Genomic DNA, 16,636 nt, shown 5'->3' on the forward strand with positions numbered 1-16,636 from the left:
GAACCGGAGTCGCAGATGCCCGCGCGATAGGTCGCCGGCGCGTCTTGACGATCCCTCATGGACGTCGCGCGGCGCAAGAAGAAGTTTAGACGTCGTAGCGCGCCGTGGAAGATGACGGCGAAGCTATAAGAGGAAGACGCGCCAAGGGTGACCGCTGCAACCCGGCGAAGAGTATGCGGCAGCGGCGGCGGCGGTTCCCCGTGCTCGTGGCAACGGGGGGCACGAGGGGGCAGAACTGGCGAACGTCGAAGGTGGGACTTTGACCGGGCATTGCCCCGGCGAGAGTCGAGCCGCCGGCAGAACGAACGAGTCCTCGAAAGAAAGGGTCTGTCCTCGGCTGTTCAACGTCCACGTTGCGCACGCGAGAGAGAGAGAGAGAGAGAGAGAGAGAGAAAGAGAGAGAGAGAGAGAGAGAGAGAGAGAGAGCCGATCCACCTCGCCGGTGCTCGGCCGGTACTTCATCTAGACGCGGCACCGATTCGGGACCCATGGCTCCAGGGTCGGATCTGGTCGGGGAGATTCGGGCTTCGAAACCGTGACGAGGCGAGCTTCCGAAAACCACCCACCTTTGCTGAAAATGCCTCGAACGGTCTTATATGAACGTCCTTTGATGAATTTTCGCCACGAAGAAATTCAGCACCTAAGACTACTTAAGTAACGTTATGTGACGTTCATAACATATCGCGGACAAGTTAACGCACTGTGAACGTGCATTTGTCTACTTGGTACTCTAGTCACCTAATTCTTCGGCGTAAATGTCTTCAATTGAAAGATGGAGCAACTGCATTGCAGCGAGTTAGGTTACGTAGGTTGGAACAAACATCCATATCTGTTGTCGTATAAACACATAATCGCACCGCACAAATAAATGTAGGAAAGTAACGCGATACTAACGGCGATACATGAACGCTGCTTGAATACTTTTGGCATGAAATTTACGGCAATTGGACGTGGATGGTTTTCGGAAGCGTATGCCCACGACGTTTGCTTTCGGCGTCACACGCGCGTGACTCACCGGTCTCTCATGAGGGGCCAATGGCCGTAACCTGCGAACGCAGCACGGAAAAGATGCCGGTTCGTGTGACAGAATGGAGACCGGGGGAAAATTCGGTGACGAGGGAAACGATGCTTTGTCGCGCAACAAGTGGCCGAGAGAAGATTGATCTGAACAGTCGGCTGTGCATTAAAACTTGGTGGAGAGGGAGAGTGCAGAAGAGTGCATAAAAGGTACCATCACCTTTAACCATCAAACGGTGCAACCGAATTTTCCATTTAACTCCCATTCTTTGGAAAATTCAGTTACATTAATAACAATAGCCCAGATATCGACGGTCCAGATCTGGACCATCCAGACCCGAAAGCTGAAAGTCTGGCGACTCCACTCAGGCCGAACCGTCTCAGCTGAACTAATGGCGCACTGGAATCCGCCTCTTCTCTTCGTCTCTTTTCCCTCTTCAAAACGTCAAGTTACAAATCCAGTTCCCTCGGAGCGAACGGACTTGTCGAAATGCTCCGTGCTGGTGAACGACGTTGATCAGGTTTTACCCCAAGACAGTGCACCTTCTTACATTCTTGCTCGTGAGAAGCAGGATGGCGAGTTCTTTCCGCGTGCGAAGGACCGCGGAGCCTGAGACGCGGCGACGGGTTCGTCCCTGTCGGTGCTTACCTGTAATTTGCGAGCGATTCGCTGTCTCGTGAAGACTCATTAGGCGGAGTCGAATGGATATTGTCGGCGATATTGCTCTTCGCATCCGTATGTTTATGGAAGCTCTTAACCGTCATGCGGGACACGCGTTTTCGATCATTCCCGATACACTTGTGCGTCTCGCGAGGCGAAGGAGCCCACTTTTGCGGAGGACACCTGCGGTAAGTGTCCTGTCCTCTGCTACCGTCGAGAGTAGCCGCGGTACGCCGGGTAAAAGGCGGGACGAAGGTCGTTGATTAATCATTAATCGCAATTAAGCGGAGTAGAGAAGTTGCTCGTACGACCAGCAAATCGGCCAGAGGTGGTCGTCAGGCGACACCATCGCGCCTCATCAAGGCTCATCACGTGTAAACCATAATTAGCCGCACTTGAAAAGTCGGCCGTTACAGAGCCGACGAAACGAGGTAAGAGATTACACGCGCCTCGACTTACATTTCCTTACTGATCTTCGCTGCTTCGTAATTGGTTGTCTTTGGCAATTCAGCCGCAGGCGAAACTTCAACCGGAGCCTCTTGGCTACCCGTCGCGGCCATTTTGACTCGTGACGTCAGAAGAGAGAAAATACGCACTCGAAATGCCCGCCAAGACGAAATGAAGAAACGTACCCGGAGAATGAGCCTCGACTAAGCACACCGATTAGATACCCCGAGCGCCTTCTTTTTACTCCGACCGGTCGACAAGTAAGCGTAAAATTCACGTGACAGAATCACGAGAAGAGATCACTTTGAAATGGTGAGTCGCATGTCGCGTGAATTTCACGGCTGATTCAGGTCGGAGCGAAAGGGAAGCGCTCAGGCTATTCAACAAGCGTGCTCCATCGCTCCCTCATTTTCCGGACACGTTCCTTTCTGTTAACTTTGCGGGACTTTTGAACGTGCTTCCCCGCTTCTTATGAATCAAGACAGCCGCAGCGGGCACCAAGAGCCTCGCCGAAGCAACGGAGGAGTCGAGTCAGCTTCGAGCGAAGCCAACGCGTAACGTTGGATCAGCGGGTTCGAGTCGGATCGACGGGAACCGTCGTGGCACGAGCGATGCACCTCGGCCAGGGTCGCGGAGGCCCGCGTCCGAGCGACCGTCCGTCGAATCCGACGCTTCCGATCACACGACCTGCAGATCACATTCAGCCGCGCTAATGCGCGCTCAAGTGCAATAACGCGGCCGTCAGGGCCGTACGGCCCTGACAGGGGAGTGAGCCGCAATTACGCCGGGACCTCGAACGCGAGTAACGCGACGTGACGCGCGCCTCGGCCGTTTCACGGCTCCGCCGTTGCTCCGCAATTTCGTCTGCTCCCCCGCCCCGCCGCGGAGGGACTCTTGATCGAACTCCGAATCGATGACGTTGGGATTCTCGAAAGAATATCGTACGCGATACTTTCCTCGGAGATTCTCGGGGAATTATCGTATGCGCGATATTATGTGCGAAAATCTGTAATATGCGGGGTGTTAATAAAAAGGAGGGTTCAGCATCTTCAGATAGTTTCACAAAATAGAGAAAAAGATTCTAATAAATATCGGAAAATAATTATTTATCTTAATTCATGCAAGTGACTGCACTTTTTCTTCCGATAAATAATTACCGAGATATCGCAAGCTAAATCTCGAAAAATTACCAAGTTTTCCTTAAATATCTCAAAAAATATTAGGCGAGTAAAAAAATGTTTCGGACAAAAGTCGTCCAAATTAGCTGATAGAAAAAGATGATGTAACGAAAGATTGGGGTTTTCATCTAAGGAAAGTGGCGATCAGTGAATATCTCGAAAGTAGCGCCATCTGTAAACAAAACGATATCGCTGTCTTATGTCCCCCTTCAAACCGAACAGCTTTTGTCTAAAACATTTTCTCAACCGACGCACTTTCTGCGACGTTAATCGGGGTGCACGGTTAAAATGGGACACCTTGTATATACGCAACATGAATTATAGGCTTTCCTAGAATGTATGCGACATGGTTTCAGCAATCAGAAGCCCAAGAGCGAGAAATCTCGCGCTGTTTCCGAGCAAGCCACTTGCTCAATCGTGTGAAGGGATACTCAAGGTCGCGCTACTGCATACTTCGAGAAAAAGCTGCCCGCTCCTCGAGAGTCAATCACCGGCTGTAAAAGGGCCATAAAAGCTAGTCTCACGAAGTGTGATTGCGCATGAACAGGCCTCATGCTGCAGTGACTTTTCGTCGGTTGCTCGCGGAGCGCCTTGCAAGAGTACGAATGAGAAATGTCCTTTGCTCTAGAAACTGATGCGCTCGAGAATTCTCAGCCTGCCCCTGTCATCATCTCCCGCCTGTGACGTCGCGTTATCCAACATGGCCGCGGCGAGCACCTAAGAGCCTTAATCACCAGAGGGGCACACGCGCTCTCGCAGGTCGGTCCGTAGGGCGGGGAGGGGGAAGGCACCCCTCGTTGCGCGCATATACGCACCTACGCGTCCGCGTAATGAAACCGGCAACCACGTAGGTTGCTCCCAGAGGCGGGGGAGCTCGCAGCTTCACGACTAAGGTCGCATGTTGCTTCTAATATTAGGGCCGGCCAATTGGACACGCGCGACTCTCGGCGCGACCCTCGGCGGTCTTTACCGCTGCCTTATCATCTGTATCTTGATTACCGTTATTGCCGGCGCCGTTAATAGCTGCCGTTAATCGCTCCTGTACGGCGCGCCATTCATGTGGAATTTGCCAGGATAGCGTTCGGCTCAGACGCTCCCCCCCACGTTGTCAACTTGCCCGGTCGACGCTGGAGGAGACTCCGTCATCTTTGCACGATCAACGATTAATCGGCGCAACGGTTGGTCGTTCGAATAACGTCTGAACAATTCGCGAAAAAAATTGAAAATCCCTCAGGTACGTCAACCCGCCCCAAGGAGCCCCCGGAGATCCCCGGTTGTCGAGACCACAGACTTTTATACATAAGTTAGACTGAGGTCTTCCATTGGTTTTTATGTATATAAGTGTAAAACATAAAATCGTGCGCACATGCGCATTGCAAGATCCCGTTAGTATTCTATCTATTGAACATTGAATGTGAACACTGAATGTGTCACTGAATGTGACATTGCAAGAGGAAATATTAAATATCGGGTAAATATCAACATTTTTATGCAATGGTGCGCATTTCTTTCGGGACCTTGCAATGCGCATGCGCAAAATTTTAATACTTACTTTCAGGGGACGTGTTAAAGAGACCAGTTACCGGTCTAGTGTATAATACAGAAGTCTATGGTCGAGACGGTATGATGTCGAGTTTGCAAATTCCCCGAAAGCGCGGGGAACTTCCAGCGACGACTCCGACGACCTTGCTTTCGTGATCCGCAGATTAGATCCTCCCACACGCGCGTATCTCGCCATATTGACCTAAAACTGCTAATGCGCTAATGTTATCAAATAGGGACGAGGAGGAGGAGGAGGAGGAAGCGTGGTGGGTTACCGAAAAACGTCGAAGGCGCGTATTGCTTATGACATTTATTTGTTTACTCATCCAATTCTTCGCAGATAAATCTCATAGTAAAATATATGTGTATGTATACATTTATAACATCCGATCCTCAGCAAAAGGCAGTATCTCCCTTGGCCACGCACGGCCGGAGGGCACGGCGGGGGAGCGCTCGACAAGTCGAAGAGGAGCGCGGGCGAGCGGCTTTGACTCCGCAGTTCGTGACGCGGGCGATCTCTCTGTCTCTGTCTCTCGTTTCGGCCGTGTTATCTTCGCCTTATCGTGCGCTCGAAATGCGCGAAAGGTGATCGAGATCGGCGATCGACCTCCGCACGGGGATCGAAAACTGTCGGAAATCTGGCGGGCGCGAGTCGCCCGCGGACGTCCACCGGTGGCGACGTTTTACAGCTACTGTGCGCGTCTCTCTTAATCTCTATAATCGTCATATCGCAGATAGTAATATCGTCTCTCTTACTCGTGCGCGGCTACTCTTATAAATATATGTCTCGTCGACCAGAGAGAGAGAAAAGGAAAAATCCTAAAGGCAATGAAGAAGACAGCGATGCGACGCGTCCTTATCGCGATGGTTGTTCTGCGCTTGTCTCTCTCTCTCTCTCTCTCTTTCTCTCTCGCTCTCTTGTGATACTCGAAAAATATTTATACTACATTTTCTCTCTCTCTCTCTCTCTCTCTCTCTCTCTTTCTTCACTATATATATTTATTTATACACTACATATGTATACGCTATATACCTATACGTTTTCGATGCACAAGTTGCTTTTTATATTTATATTTATATATATATATTTATATATCTCTCTTTTGTGCAACTTATCACTGTTGCAGTAGGCGCGAGAACACGTATCTAAGTATGACATTCTCTCTTTTTCTCTCTCTCTCCCTTTCTCTCTTGTCCTTCCGGCTAAACGGAAGTGACAAATCGTCGAAGACTCATCTCTCTCATCTGTCGCGGCGCACCGCTATCGGAAACGCAGTATTGTAAAATCACGAGCGAGAGGATGCACGGAGAGGCCTTATCTACGCGCGGCAGAATGCAGACGCTGCTTTCTCTCTCTCTCTCTCTCTCTCTCTCTCGGTCACATGCGCGCGGCGTCAAAACTTTGATAGTCGACGCGGCTGCGAGCCGATTCGCCGCGCGGTCACGTGGAAGAACTGAAGAGCCCAAAGGATTCTAATGGCAATGCGACACCATTCGTCCTTCTTTCGATCCCGAGCGCCCCTTTCTATCCCGATCTCTCTTCCGCCGACGAGAACGGCCCCGAGACGAGAGCCGCTCTCGTCGACCAAAGGACACGCTATTTCGCGTGTTGGCAAGAGGATCCTCTGACATCGCGAAACGCAGAAATTGCGCGGCGGGGATCTTCGCCCGGGAACAACCGCAGTCTTGTCTCGTCGGAATGTCGATGAGCTATTACTGAAGGAAAAAAAGAAAACAAAAAAACAAACACGCTTGAGTATATAATACGTATAACATATACCTAAACGCTAACCTAACCAGGCACTTATCATCATCCTTAGAGCTAATAACGCATATCGCTAACGTCGCGGTCGATTTTTCTCTAAATAACAGCTGAAGCGAGTGAAATCGTTGACTGGGAATAATCGTGTCCTTATCGCGCCGTGGAACGGGAACGGGAATGAAGCGAGGCGAGGAAGAAACGCCTCCGCCGACGCGACTCCAGGCGGAAGGAAACACAAGTTGCAACATTATGCGATCTTCTCGTGCACGTTCCCTCCAACTCGGAAAGCTCGCGGAAAAGCCTTTTCTCTTCGCCTTCGATTCTACCTCGCCGCCGTACTACCTCACCTGGCAGTCTTCGAGCGCTCATCACCGCGTCGCTCTCCCTCGTCTACCTTCCGCACGCCGCTCAACGCCGAAGGTGGGCGTCTTCTGACGGCGTCCGAGCGCCGGAAGATCCTCCGCGAATAGAACGCAGGATTAACCCGAGAGCACTCCCTGAGGGAAATTGCCCCGTCGAATTGTTTGATATGTGTGACAATTTGATATTGTATATATAATGTTCTCTAATTGATATAATATTAATATTACATATATATATATATATATATAATATTAATGTGATATTAATATAATATTAATTAATATAATATTATATATATATAATATATATTAATATAATTAATATAATATTATATATATAATATTAATGTGATTATATTAATAATATTGTATTAAAATGATAATTATATATACACATGTGTGCGTATTTTTTGATTTTCGTATCCCTCCATAAACCTTTTACTCGCCCATCGACACAAAATGTAGAGCCCACGGTGCGTCACTTCCGCGTGCAGATGCCCATCGCTGAAGGACACGAGGGAGATCGAAAGGGATCATAGTCCGGCAATATCGGTGTCCTTCTGGAAAACAGAAGGTAAACCCACGCTATCGCGTAATTTGAGCGCTAGTTATCACACACACATACACACACATACGCACCACATAGTCTAACGACGTTGATTCACCGAACAGGCTGATTGTACGATTTATCTCCCGTGTATTGTTATCTCAACAGAGCTCGATGCGCGAGACGAGACACCACCTTCGGCGTGGAATCTTACGGCGTTTCTTACGGACGGACAATCTCTCCTTTTTTTGTTCTTCTTGACAAGCCGCCGGCACGTTTCGACCGCTATCGAGCGGCACGGGCGCGTCGTCGTCTCGGAGATGGTAACACGACTCCCGCCGTGAACACATCGGCGAGATGCCGGTGCGTACGTGCGTGCCTTCACGTGCGAGACAGAGCTGCGCTTTAGCTTGCCGGGGAAGTTCCTCGAGAAAGAGCAGCGAGGCAGGGCGAAGCTCGGCTGAAGGAACGATCCTCCGGCGAAACACACGGAAAAGGAATTCCCGGATTCTGGAGTTCCCGAATCGTTGGTGTTTCACCGGAAAACCGATCCCACTCGACCGATACTTCCTTCGGTGAAAAAATGGCGCGGGGGGAGCGGCACGGCGGCGGGACGCGCGCCGAGCTCCGCGGATTCTAGTCTCGCCTTGGCCTTTGGATTCGAACGTGGAAACTCCCGGCACGCTCGGATTTCGAGTGAATGGCGTCTCCGAAGGCAGACGAATTCCACGAGCGTCTTCAGGCTCGGCCTTGAAACCCGAATAACTCGCGTCGGAAGGCCGGACTGATAACAGCAGCCAGGTTACGTCCCAGGTCCGCACCTCCGCGCCTCACTTACCCGCGATTTCGCATCTGATGGCTCGCACGTCGCCCCGCAAGACGTCTCGCTGACGCAACAGCAATGGCGGCGTTGGTCCCTCGAGACCAGCGCGTGGTTTCTTCCTCTCCGTTCCTCGACACACTAAATTACAGGCGTTCGTTCTCTCTCGAAAAACGTATATTGTAAAATGGAATCCGCAGGATGAGTAAAGAGAGAGCGCGCGCGCTCGCGCGGCTCTCGTCACAGCTTGATCCCCTTCTGGTCCCCGTCGAGATTTCATATAGCATAAAAAAAGAAACCCTCCCCACCCCTGAAATGTACAACACCGCAGTGTTGGAATCGCTCACACCCCCTGACCACCTCTCGCGAATTATTTACGTACAAAATTGTGCGCATGTCTTTTGTGTTTGGAATGATGAGATACAAAAGAAGACGGAAGTGCGCGTTGTAACAATCTAAACACACACATATACACACATACGCGCGTTCACACAGTACTCACGCATTCGTACACACACGCTCGCATGGCTTGCTCCATCCCTCTCCCCCTCCCCTTTTCTCTCTCTCTCTCTCTCTCTCTCTCTAACTATTCTACACACACAAAAAACCTACGATATACACGCACAATCCTACGGAAATACTAATACTTAGCGTACGAGGGAAAATCAAACTGCAGGAGAAAAAAACGGACGCAAACACGAGAAAGGATAAATTAGGTTAGAAACGAACTCGCACGGGTGAGAGGGGGCGTGCGAGCGCAAGCGTGAGCGAGAGAGAGAGAGAGAGAGAGAGACTACTGAATAAAAACGACGACGTGCAGGTCGAGAAACTGCGGGGCCCGCGATAACAGCAGTCGCGCGCGCGTGGGCCCTCCGCAGGCCTGAAGAAGTCGCTCGAAGAAGGGAACAAAGAAAAAGGGCGAGAAAAAGAAGCAAAAGCGAGGAACGCGCGAGCGAGGCGAGACGCCGTATGAACACGAACGCCGTGCCCCGTTTTATCACACGAATGCGCCCAGGTTCTCTACGAGGAGAGCGTCGGGCCCCGGGAATACTGGGAGCGGGCCCCGCGGCTATCCTCGCCGTCGTTGAGCAACGCACCGCGAATCCGGAACGGTGGAACCCGAAAATAATGCTTCTCTTATCGGCTGACGGCGATAACGCCGTTCCTTCTTGTCTTTCTCCTACGCGCGCCAGCGTCTCTCTCCTCGCCTCCTCTCTCTCTCCTCGGGCAGTCTACCTCCGTCTCTTTCTCGTTCCCGCACTGTTCTTACGAGACAGGTCGTTCCACCGGGTGTAACGAACGTACATGCGCACATACGAGCGCTCGCTCGGCAGGAATGCCGGCGAGGCGCTTCGCGGAACGGCGAATTTTTGTTCCTGCGCGCGCGCGAGTGTCCCGAAAGAGGAGCTTCTCGCGATACGAAGGAGAGAAAGAGCGAGGCGGCTCGGACGAATAACCGCGCTCGATTATGCGTGATTGCGTGTGCGAGCGGGAAAGGGGGAAGAGAGCTCGTCGCGAGGAAAAAATTCTCTCGAGCGTCGTATCTCAGCCTCGAGCCGCGATAAGAAGGAAGAGCGAGAGAGACGGAGGGCGAGAAGGAAAGAGAAGCTCTCTTGCATCTCGAAGAAAACGGACCCGACGAAAAGTGTACGCGAGTGCGCAAGCGCGGCACTTTGCGCCGAACGACGGTTGCTGGCGAACAAATAGCGGGACTCAATTGGACAACGAAGTCAGGTTAAATGACGGAGAGCGAGGCACGCTGGGGCAAAGAGAGAGATCATCTCCGAGGCCGCTTGCTCTCTCTCTCTCTCTCTCTCTCTCTCTCGCTGCTCGCGGACGCGCGAGATCGCTCGGGGAGTAAAATGAAAATGAAAATAAAAAAGAGAACCGAACGACACCGCACGGTCGCTCGACAATGGGCCCAGGCAATCTCGGTGGTCTCTCTCGGCCCCGGGCCCCGGGCCCGGGGACTGCACATGGCCGCTGGCGAGACAACAGAGAGAGAGAGAGAGAAAGAGAGAGAGAGAGGGACGAGCAGGAATCCAGCGGAGGAGCGATCGCGCAAAATCGAAGAGAAACTCTGCGCGGGTGAAAGGATCCGAAGACGAGGAGAGTTCGCTGCGAAAGACGGAGACAGAGAGCGAGCGAGGGAGAGAGAGAGAGAGAGAGAGAGAGAGAGAGAGAGAGAGAGAGAGAGAGAGAGAGAGAGAGAGAGAGAGAGAGAAAGAAAGAGAGGAACGGCGCGCTTTGTCTCGACTGCAGCGCGCCCGGCGCGCCGAATGGAAGCGAGAAGGACGGCGAGAGACACGTAAGAATCCCGGCCTGACTACTACCTAAAGCGAGGCCCGGTTGCACCGACGTCGAGCGAGCCGACGTGTGACCGAATCGGACGCCCGTCTTTGTGCACAATTAAGTCTACGTAATTATCTAGCTACAATATCTAGGGGGGCAGGCAAGGTTCGCGCACTCCCGCATACGCCGACTCGCTCAACTCTCCGCTGAAGCTCTCGTCTCGACGATATATTCTTCCTTTCTCTCTCTCTCTCTCTCTCTCTCTCTCTCTCTCTCTCTCTCTCTCTCTCTCCCCTCTCCCTCTTTTTCTAGTTTTCTCGACGCATCGAACGAAGCCGATTGAAAAACGACCGAAGATGAAGCTCGAGTCTTGGTCTCAGCGCGACTTGTCCACGAAGCTTCCCTTGTCCCCCCTCCCCCCCCCACCGCACCGCAACCCTTGCCTGCGCCGAAAAGGTATGAGACTATTAAGCGTGGTCTACAATGGCCGTAAGCAGTAAGAAGAAAGCGTGAACAGTAAGAAATGGACCAACCACAGTTGATTATTTTTGTCATAATCGACTGTGATTGGTTGATTTCTTACCGCTCACGCTTACTTCTTACTTCTTACTGCTTACTGCCATTGTAGATCGCGCTTTAGAGTTTCGAGTCGGCTGAGAAATCCGCGACGGTCGGTGCAACCCGGTCCAGTCGCGAAGACGCGAGATACGTTGGTCTTGCTGATGGCGTCATCGGCGTGTCTCTTTCTCCCCGAGAACGCTGTCTCTTACCGTTGTCTTATTACTCTCTCATTCTCCCCTGTCCCTCTCTCCACCCCCTTATCTCTCACTGAATCGGTAGTCTCGTCTCGATAGAGAGAGAGAGAGAGACGAGGAAAGCCCCTGGAGGAGTTCACGGCGCAAGTCCCTCGAAAAGGCCCTCCTGCTGCTGTCTGTTGGTCCCGTTGGACGGAACGAGCTACACGTTCTCCTTGCCCTGCACCTTGCTCGCCAGGTCGGCGATGAGCTGCTTGTAGACCAGCGGGTCCATGTTCTTGCCGAGCTGATATAGGACGAACCAGTCGCCGATCTGGCACTTGTCGGAGATGATCTTGACTTGCTCCTGCGGCGAGAGGCGGGAGCGCGCGCGCAGCAGCACGTAGCGCAGCTTCGGGCTGAGGATGACGGCCATGCGGTAGGCCAGACTCAAGGCGCTGAGCACCGCCAGGATGATGAACCAGAACCAGAGGAAAACGTAGATCTTCTCGTTGACGATGTTGAGCGGCAGCACGCAAAGGCCGTCGAACTTCTGCACCGAGCCGGACGGACCGTATTTGTGGAACGTGCACTTGGTGACCTTGGGGAACACCCTGGACATGGGGTCGATGCGCTCCTCCGGCTCCATCTCGGTAAACCTGACGACGTCGGAGCCGTAGGTGGTGAACTCGCCCTCGAGGAAGAAGTCCATGAAGTAGATCTGGCCGAACACGTTGATGAAGTTGAGCACCTCGCAGAGGAAGAAGCGGTACGCGTAGAAGTTCTGCATGTGCAGGTTCGACGTGATGTAGTCCACTAGGAGCTTGCGCCGGTCGCTCTTGCAGTCCTCGCTGACCACCGGGCAGTTGAGGTCGAGCACCAGCATCTTGATGCGGCCGCCCTCCCAGTTTTTCCACAGGTAGCGCGGAATGTAGAAGAGTATCGCTTGGAAGAAGAGGGTGAAGCAGACCCACTGGTAGTACTTGTGGTATTTTACCTCATCCTTCCCCTCGATGTGCGAGGCGACCCCGGGCTGCACCATGTCCTTGCCGACGATGCCGGTTCGGTCCGGGATCGTGAAGGTCGAGTAGATCCAGCAGTAGGTGTCCATCACGTGCAACGGTATGTCGTCGACGATGCAGTCGATCGGGTCGCCGATATACTGCCGTGAGGTCACCAACAAGGAGAACGCCACCAGAGTGATCACGGTGGCCTTGTAGTGCAGCCGAAACACATTGTTGTCGATGCATACCGAGTCGAGCTTCAGCAGCCCCTTCACGGAGCCGAACACGTCAAACATGGCTGTCGCGCGTTACCTTCTTCTCTCTTCACCAACAAAAACTCCCCTCGACTGACTATTCTCGCGCGCGCGCGCGCGTACGTTCGTTCGTCACGTCCCGATCGAGAGATCGAGTCCGGTCGTGCGAGTCGCGCGAGAGCGACCTCGTCCAGGCGACGTCGAGAGATCTCGTTCTCACGCCAACCCCTCGACGGCGGAGAAGGCGGCGGCGACAACAAACAGGGTTACGCCGATCTTACGGTTGCCGATCTCGCCGGCGACACGGTTAACTCGCTCGCTCGCTCGCTCGCTCACTCACTCTGTCTCTCTCTCTCTCTCTCTCTCTCTCTCTCTCTCGCTCGCTCGTTCGGTAATCTCTCTCGTGTGCGTGTATACACGTGCGTAGCTTCCGTCGGTAGCTTCCGACTACTCTACTCTGACCCGCACCGGCCGACGACGTGTGCACGTAGCGTTGTCGCGCGCACCACTGGACTAGCACACTATATCGTATCCACGTACGCGTCGCTACACGTCGCGATGCTCGCCGCGTTACCGAGCGTCACCGAGCGACTCTGTCGTAATGGCTGCGCTCGAGACGCCGAGCGCGACACCAGCATGCGAGGACACGGCGAGTTCCACGAGCTGCTCCCTTTTCCCTGCTTCTCTTTCTCTACGTCCCGCGCTCCGTCTCTTTCTCGCTCCGTTTCGCCCTCACGGAGTGTCTCCTTCGCTCTCACTCTCTCTCTCTCTCTCACCGTCTCGCTCGCGCGCGCCGCCAATCGCACGTCTCCTCTCACTCCCTCGCGCGAGCTAACAGGCCAGTCGGGGACCGAGAAACTGCTCTCGCTGCTTCTGCCGCACAGCAGGGAGGCTTCGTTCCCCACCTACGGCACTGGCACTTTGCTCTCCTGCGCGCACCCTCGTCGCGTCATTGTGCCCTTCTCTCTCTCTCTCTCTCTCTCTCCTGCGCGTGCGCGCGCGCGCCAGCCAAGCAGGCCCGTCGCGGCGTGCTGCATACGCGCTTTATCCCGCGGACGATCGTGCCGGCTCGGCCACGTTCGGCGCGCCTCGGCGAGCCTCGGGCGCCGTCGTACGCGCGCGCGCCGCGACACGACTCTTCGCATAGCTGTTACCATGGCGACTGGGACTGGCAGCGATGCCGCGCGAGAGCGTGGGACTCTGCGGACCAGAGAGAGGCGCGCAAGGATCCGTTTCGCGGGCCGCAGCCGATCGGCGTTAATCGCGATTAACCTCGTCCTTTCCCCCAGTCCGCGTAGCCCTATGACGGACGGGTCTGTGCGACGTGGAATGCGAAAAGGGCCGCTCGTCGGCCCGCAGGTACCCCTTTCCGTGTCGGCGCGAGGCAGCGCTTGAGACGTCGCCTGACTCGATATTCACTTTTATTGTATTTATATCATCAGCGGTATTCGTACTTGGGGACGTCTTAGCCTCATCTCCGGCCATTACGCGAGTCTCTTCGTCTCGGCCACGGAATATCTCCGAAGATCGACTTGAGGTCTTAAATATAAGATCCGACTTGAATACAGTCTCGTGTCGCGATTAGAAAATGAAAGCGAAGCGGAATAGAGAATCATGATGGCGTGAAAATGACGAGAAGAGACCCATACAGCACCAAAGTGCATATTACAAGATTAAAAAGTTACAGCAATGTTGCTGCAACTTTTTGTGCTGTATCGTTGTGCATGATCGTAAAATAATTCGCTATCCGATTGTAATTTGAACATTTCGATGTATCGCGATTTTCTGCTCTACCCGATGGACTCGTAGTCGAAACGTTTTTGATTTTGTCGAGGGTGCATGGTAAAAATCGAGACCGTGGAAAGTATAAATAATAGATGCGCTCGCACACACACACACACACACAATATGGACACGCCACCGACGTCGAACGCGGCGAGAAAATCGAGCACGTGCGTGTCGGGAAATTGGCAGACAGGTTATGATCGCGCGGCGACTTTGTCATGTCGCCTCTCGGAATGAAAATGACACGTTGCTTCCGAGTTTCCTTCCTCCGGTCAGCGACACGGAATCGCCGCGTCCCACCCGCGTTGTGACGTAACACTCGCGCGAATGAAAACGGGCGAAAAGCGGCGTCAAGCTGATTCTCGCGTGTTCCTTCTTCCTTTTCACACGCTTAACGTAGCGTGACAAAGCGTGAAAGAGTGTTCTCGCCCGACGATAATATCTCCTCCCAAACCGCGGAGACGCCTGCAACAAGTCTCTCACGCCATTTGACATTTACCCCGGTAAAGAGGTGGAAGACGCACGGCGATCTTGCGAGGCGGCAGGGCCGTACCTACCGTGCCGTGGAAATTGGCGAAGGGAGCACGGGCTGGAAAATTCCCCCCAACTCTCATATTAGTTTCCTCTTCTCCCCCCTCGCTAGAAAGTTAAGATAAAAGGTTGGTGGTAGAGAGGAAGAAGGAATGTTTATCAGGTTGCTGTATCGGAGAAATAAAACGAGAGAGAGAGAGAGAGAGAGAGAGAGAGAGTTGGCAAAAATTTTCTTTTGTCATTAAAAGCATTCTCATTTCTCTCTTTTTCTCTCCTTTTCTCTTTGTTATAAAAAACAACACATAATGTATGTAAAGACACGGTGGAACTCAAGTTGAGGAGTCTTCACTTAAAGTTCCTCGATCCAAGTCGAAGAATTCGGTTAAAACTCTTTGTACAAACCGTGGAGTTTAATTGAAGCCAGAAAAACTTGCAGTTTCCTACACACACACAATGGCTCCTTTTCACGTTCTCGAAGTTTCGAGTATTCATCGGGAAACCATGAGGCAATCGGCTTCGGTCCCTGCGTTTCTTTGTGCCAGCAAGATCGGTTAAAGTTCGAAAGTTCAATCGAGAAGAAGAATAGAAACATGAGGTGGACATGCATTGTCCATGCGAGAGACCCGAATCCCGAAATCTGCAGCCTGGGAAAATTCTCCCATGTATTCGTAATTACGAAAATCAAGAAGTTTCCTCTCATTTTTTTCAGGTGTCTATTCTCTGTTCGAAAAATTATTCAGCCGTTTATAATCTTTTCCTTTCATAATCTCCTTTTCTCTCGGCATTCGCAGCTCGGTATCTCCTCGAGACTTTTCGAGAAATTTCAAGAATTTCGTGTCTCTGACCAGGATCCAAGAAGGCTTCGTCCATTCCGACGTTTCTTTGTAACAAACATTCTATGGAAACTCGAAGAAGCCATCAATCGGAGTGGAACGTTCCAGCCGACAAATTTTCCTGCATCGCGCTGCATTATTGAAAATTCCCTGAAAAACTGAAGTCGCACTTCGAAATAAAAATCGAAGATTTCGGTCGTCGTCGCGCAATCAGCTGTGTCCTGCCGATACGATTCGCCCGTCCCGCGCAGCGCGAGGGGTATCGTCGATCAAATTACTACGTCGCAGGACGCGCGCTCTAAATATAAAAGCACGGTAATGAATCCTGCGCTTGATTAGCCGTTCTCGAAAAATCGACGTATATATAGAATTAGCGCGAAGTAATCCGAGACAAAGCAACGGATGCGAAGAACTTTCGCCTGATGACATCTTGTTGTTGCAACGTGATCTCCGTGAACAACGTCAGCAGCGGGGTAACGTTATCATCATAGCCGATGGCGCGTCTGATTTTCCATCGGCGAAGCACGGGCTGCTTAATGCAGCGGCCAGCTGTTTCGGCCGGCTCGTTATCATCTGTCCGGACGGCGCAGCGGGGCTATACCTGACTCTTTCTCGGAGAACGAGAGAGGTTTCGGATGAATCAGACAATCGCCGCTTGGAAAAGGATCTTTAACCCTTATGCCGGCACAAAGGAACGTCTACGGGACTACACGGCGACCGAAACCGGTTGCTTTTCGGCCTCCCTCGCGAATTTCCGAGGCTCCGTGCTGAGGGAACGTGAAAAAGCGTGTCGCCGCGTGTCGAATGCTGCGCGTTTCTCCTAATCTGACTTTAACGACCGCCTTCGCCGCGCGCAATATTCCTTGG

The 16,636-nt window shown here is 52.5% G+C and overlaps 1 protein-coding gene across 1 annotated transcript; it reads right to left on the reverse strand.

Annotated features, from left to right (window-relative positions):
* Positions 1 to 11,188: 11,188 nt before the first annotated feature.
* Positions 11,189 to 13,480, reverse strand: Inx2 (innexin 2). Its single transcript, XM_011143316.2, has one exon. The coding sequence runs from the start codon at positions 12,660 to 12,662 to the stop codon at positions 11,586 to 11,588; it is 1,077 nt and encodes a 358-aa protein (XP_011141618.1). The 5' UTR covers positions 12,663 to 13,480; the 3' UTR covers positions 11,189 to 11,585.
* Positions 13,481 to 16,636: the final 3,156 nt, after the last annotated feature.

This window comes from Harpegnathos saltator, unplaced genomic scaffold, assembly GCF_003227715.2.
Source record: "Harpegnathos saltator strain DR-91 unplaced genomic scaffold, Hsal_v8.6 scaffold26, whole genome shotgun sequence".
NCBI classification, from domain to species: domain Eukaryota; kingdom Metazoa; phylum Arthropoda; class Insecta; order Hymenoptera; family Formicidae; genus Harpegnathos; species Harpegnathos saltator.

What these genes read in the sequence shown, in the direction of transcription:
- Inx2 (XM_011143316.2), bottom strand. Translation starts at nt 12,662, where the DNA reads ATGTTTGACGTGTTCGGCTCCGTGAAGGGGCTGCTGAAGCTCGACTCG.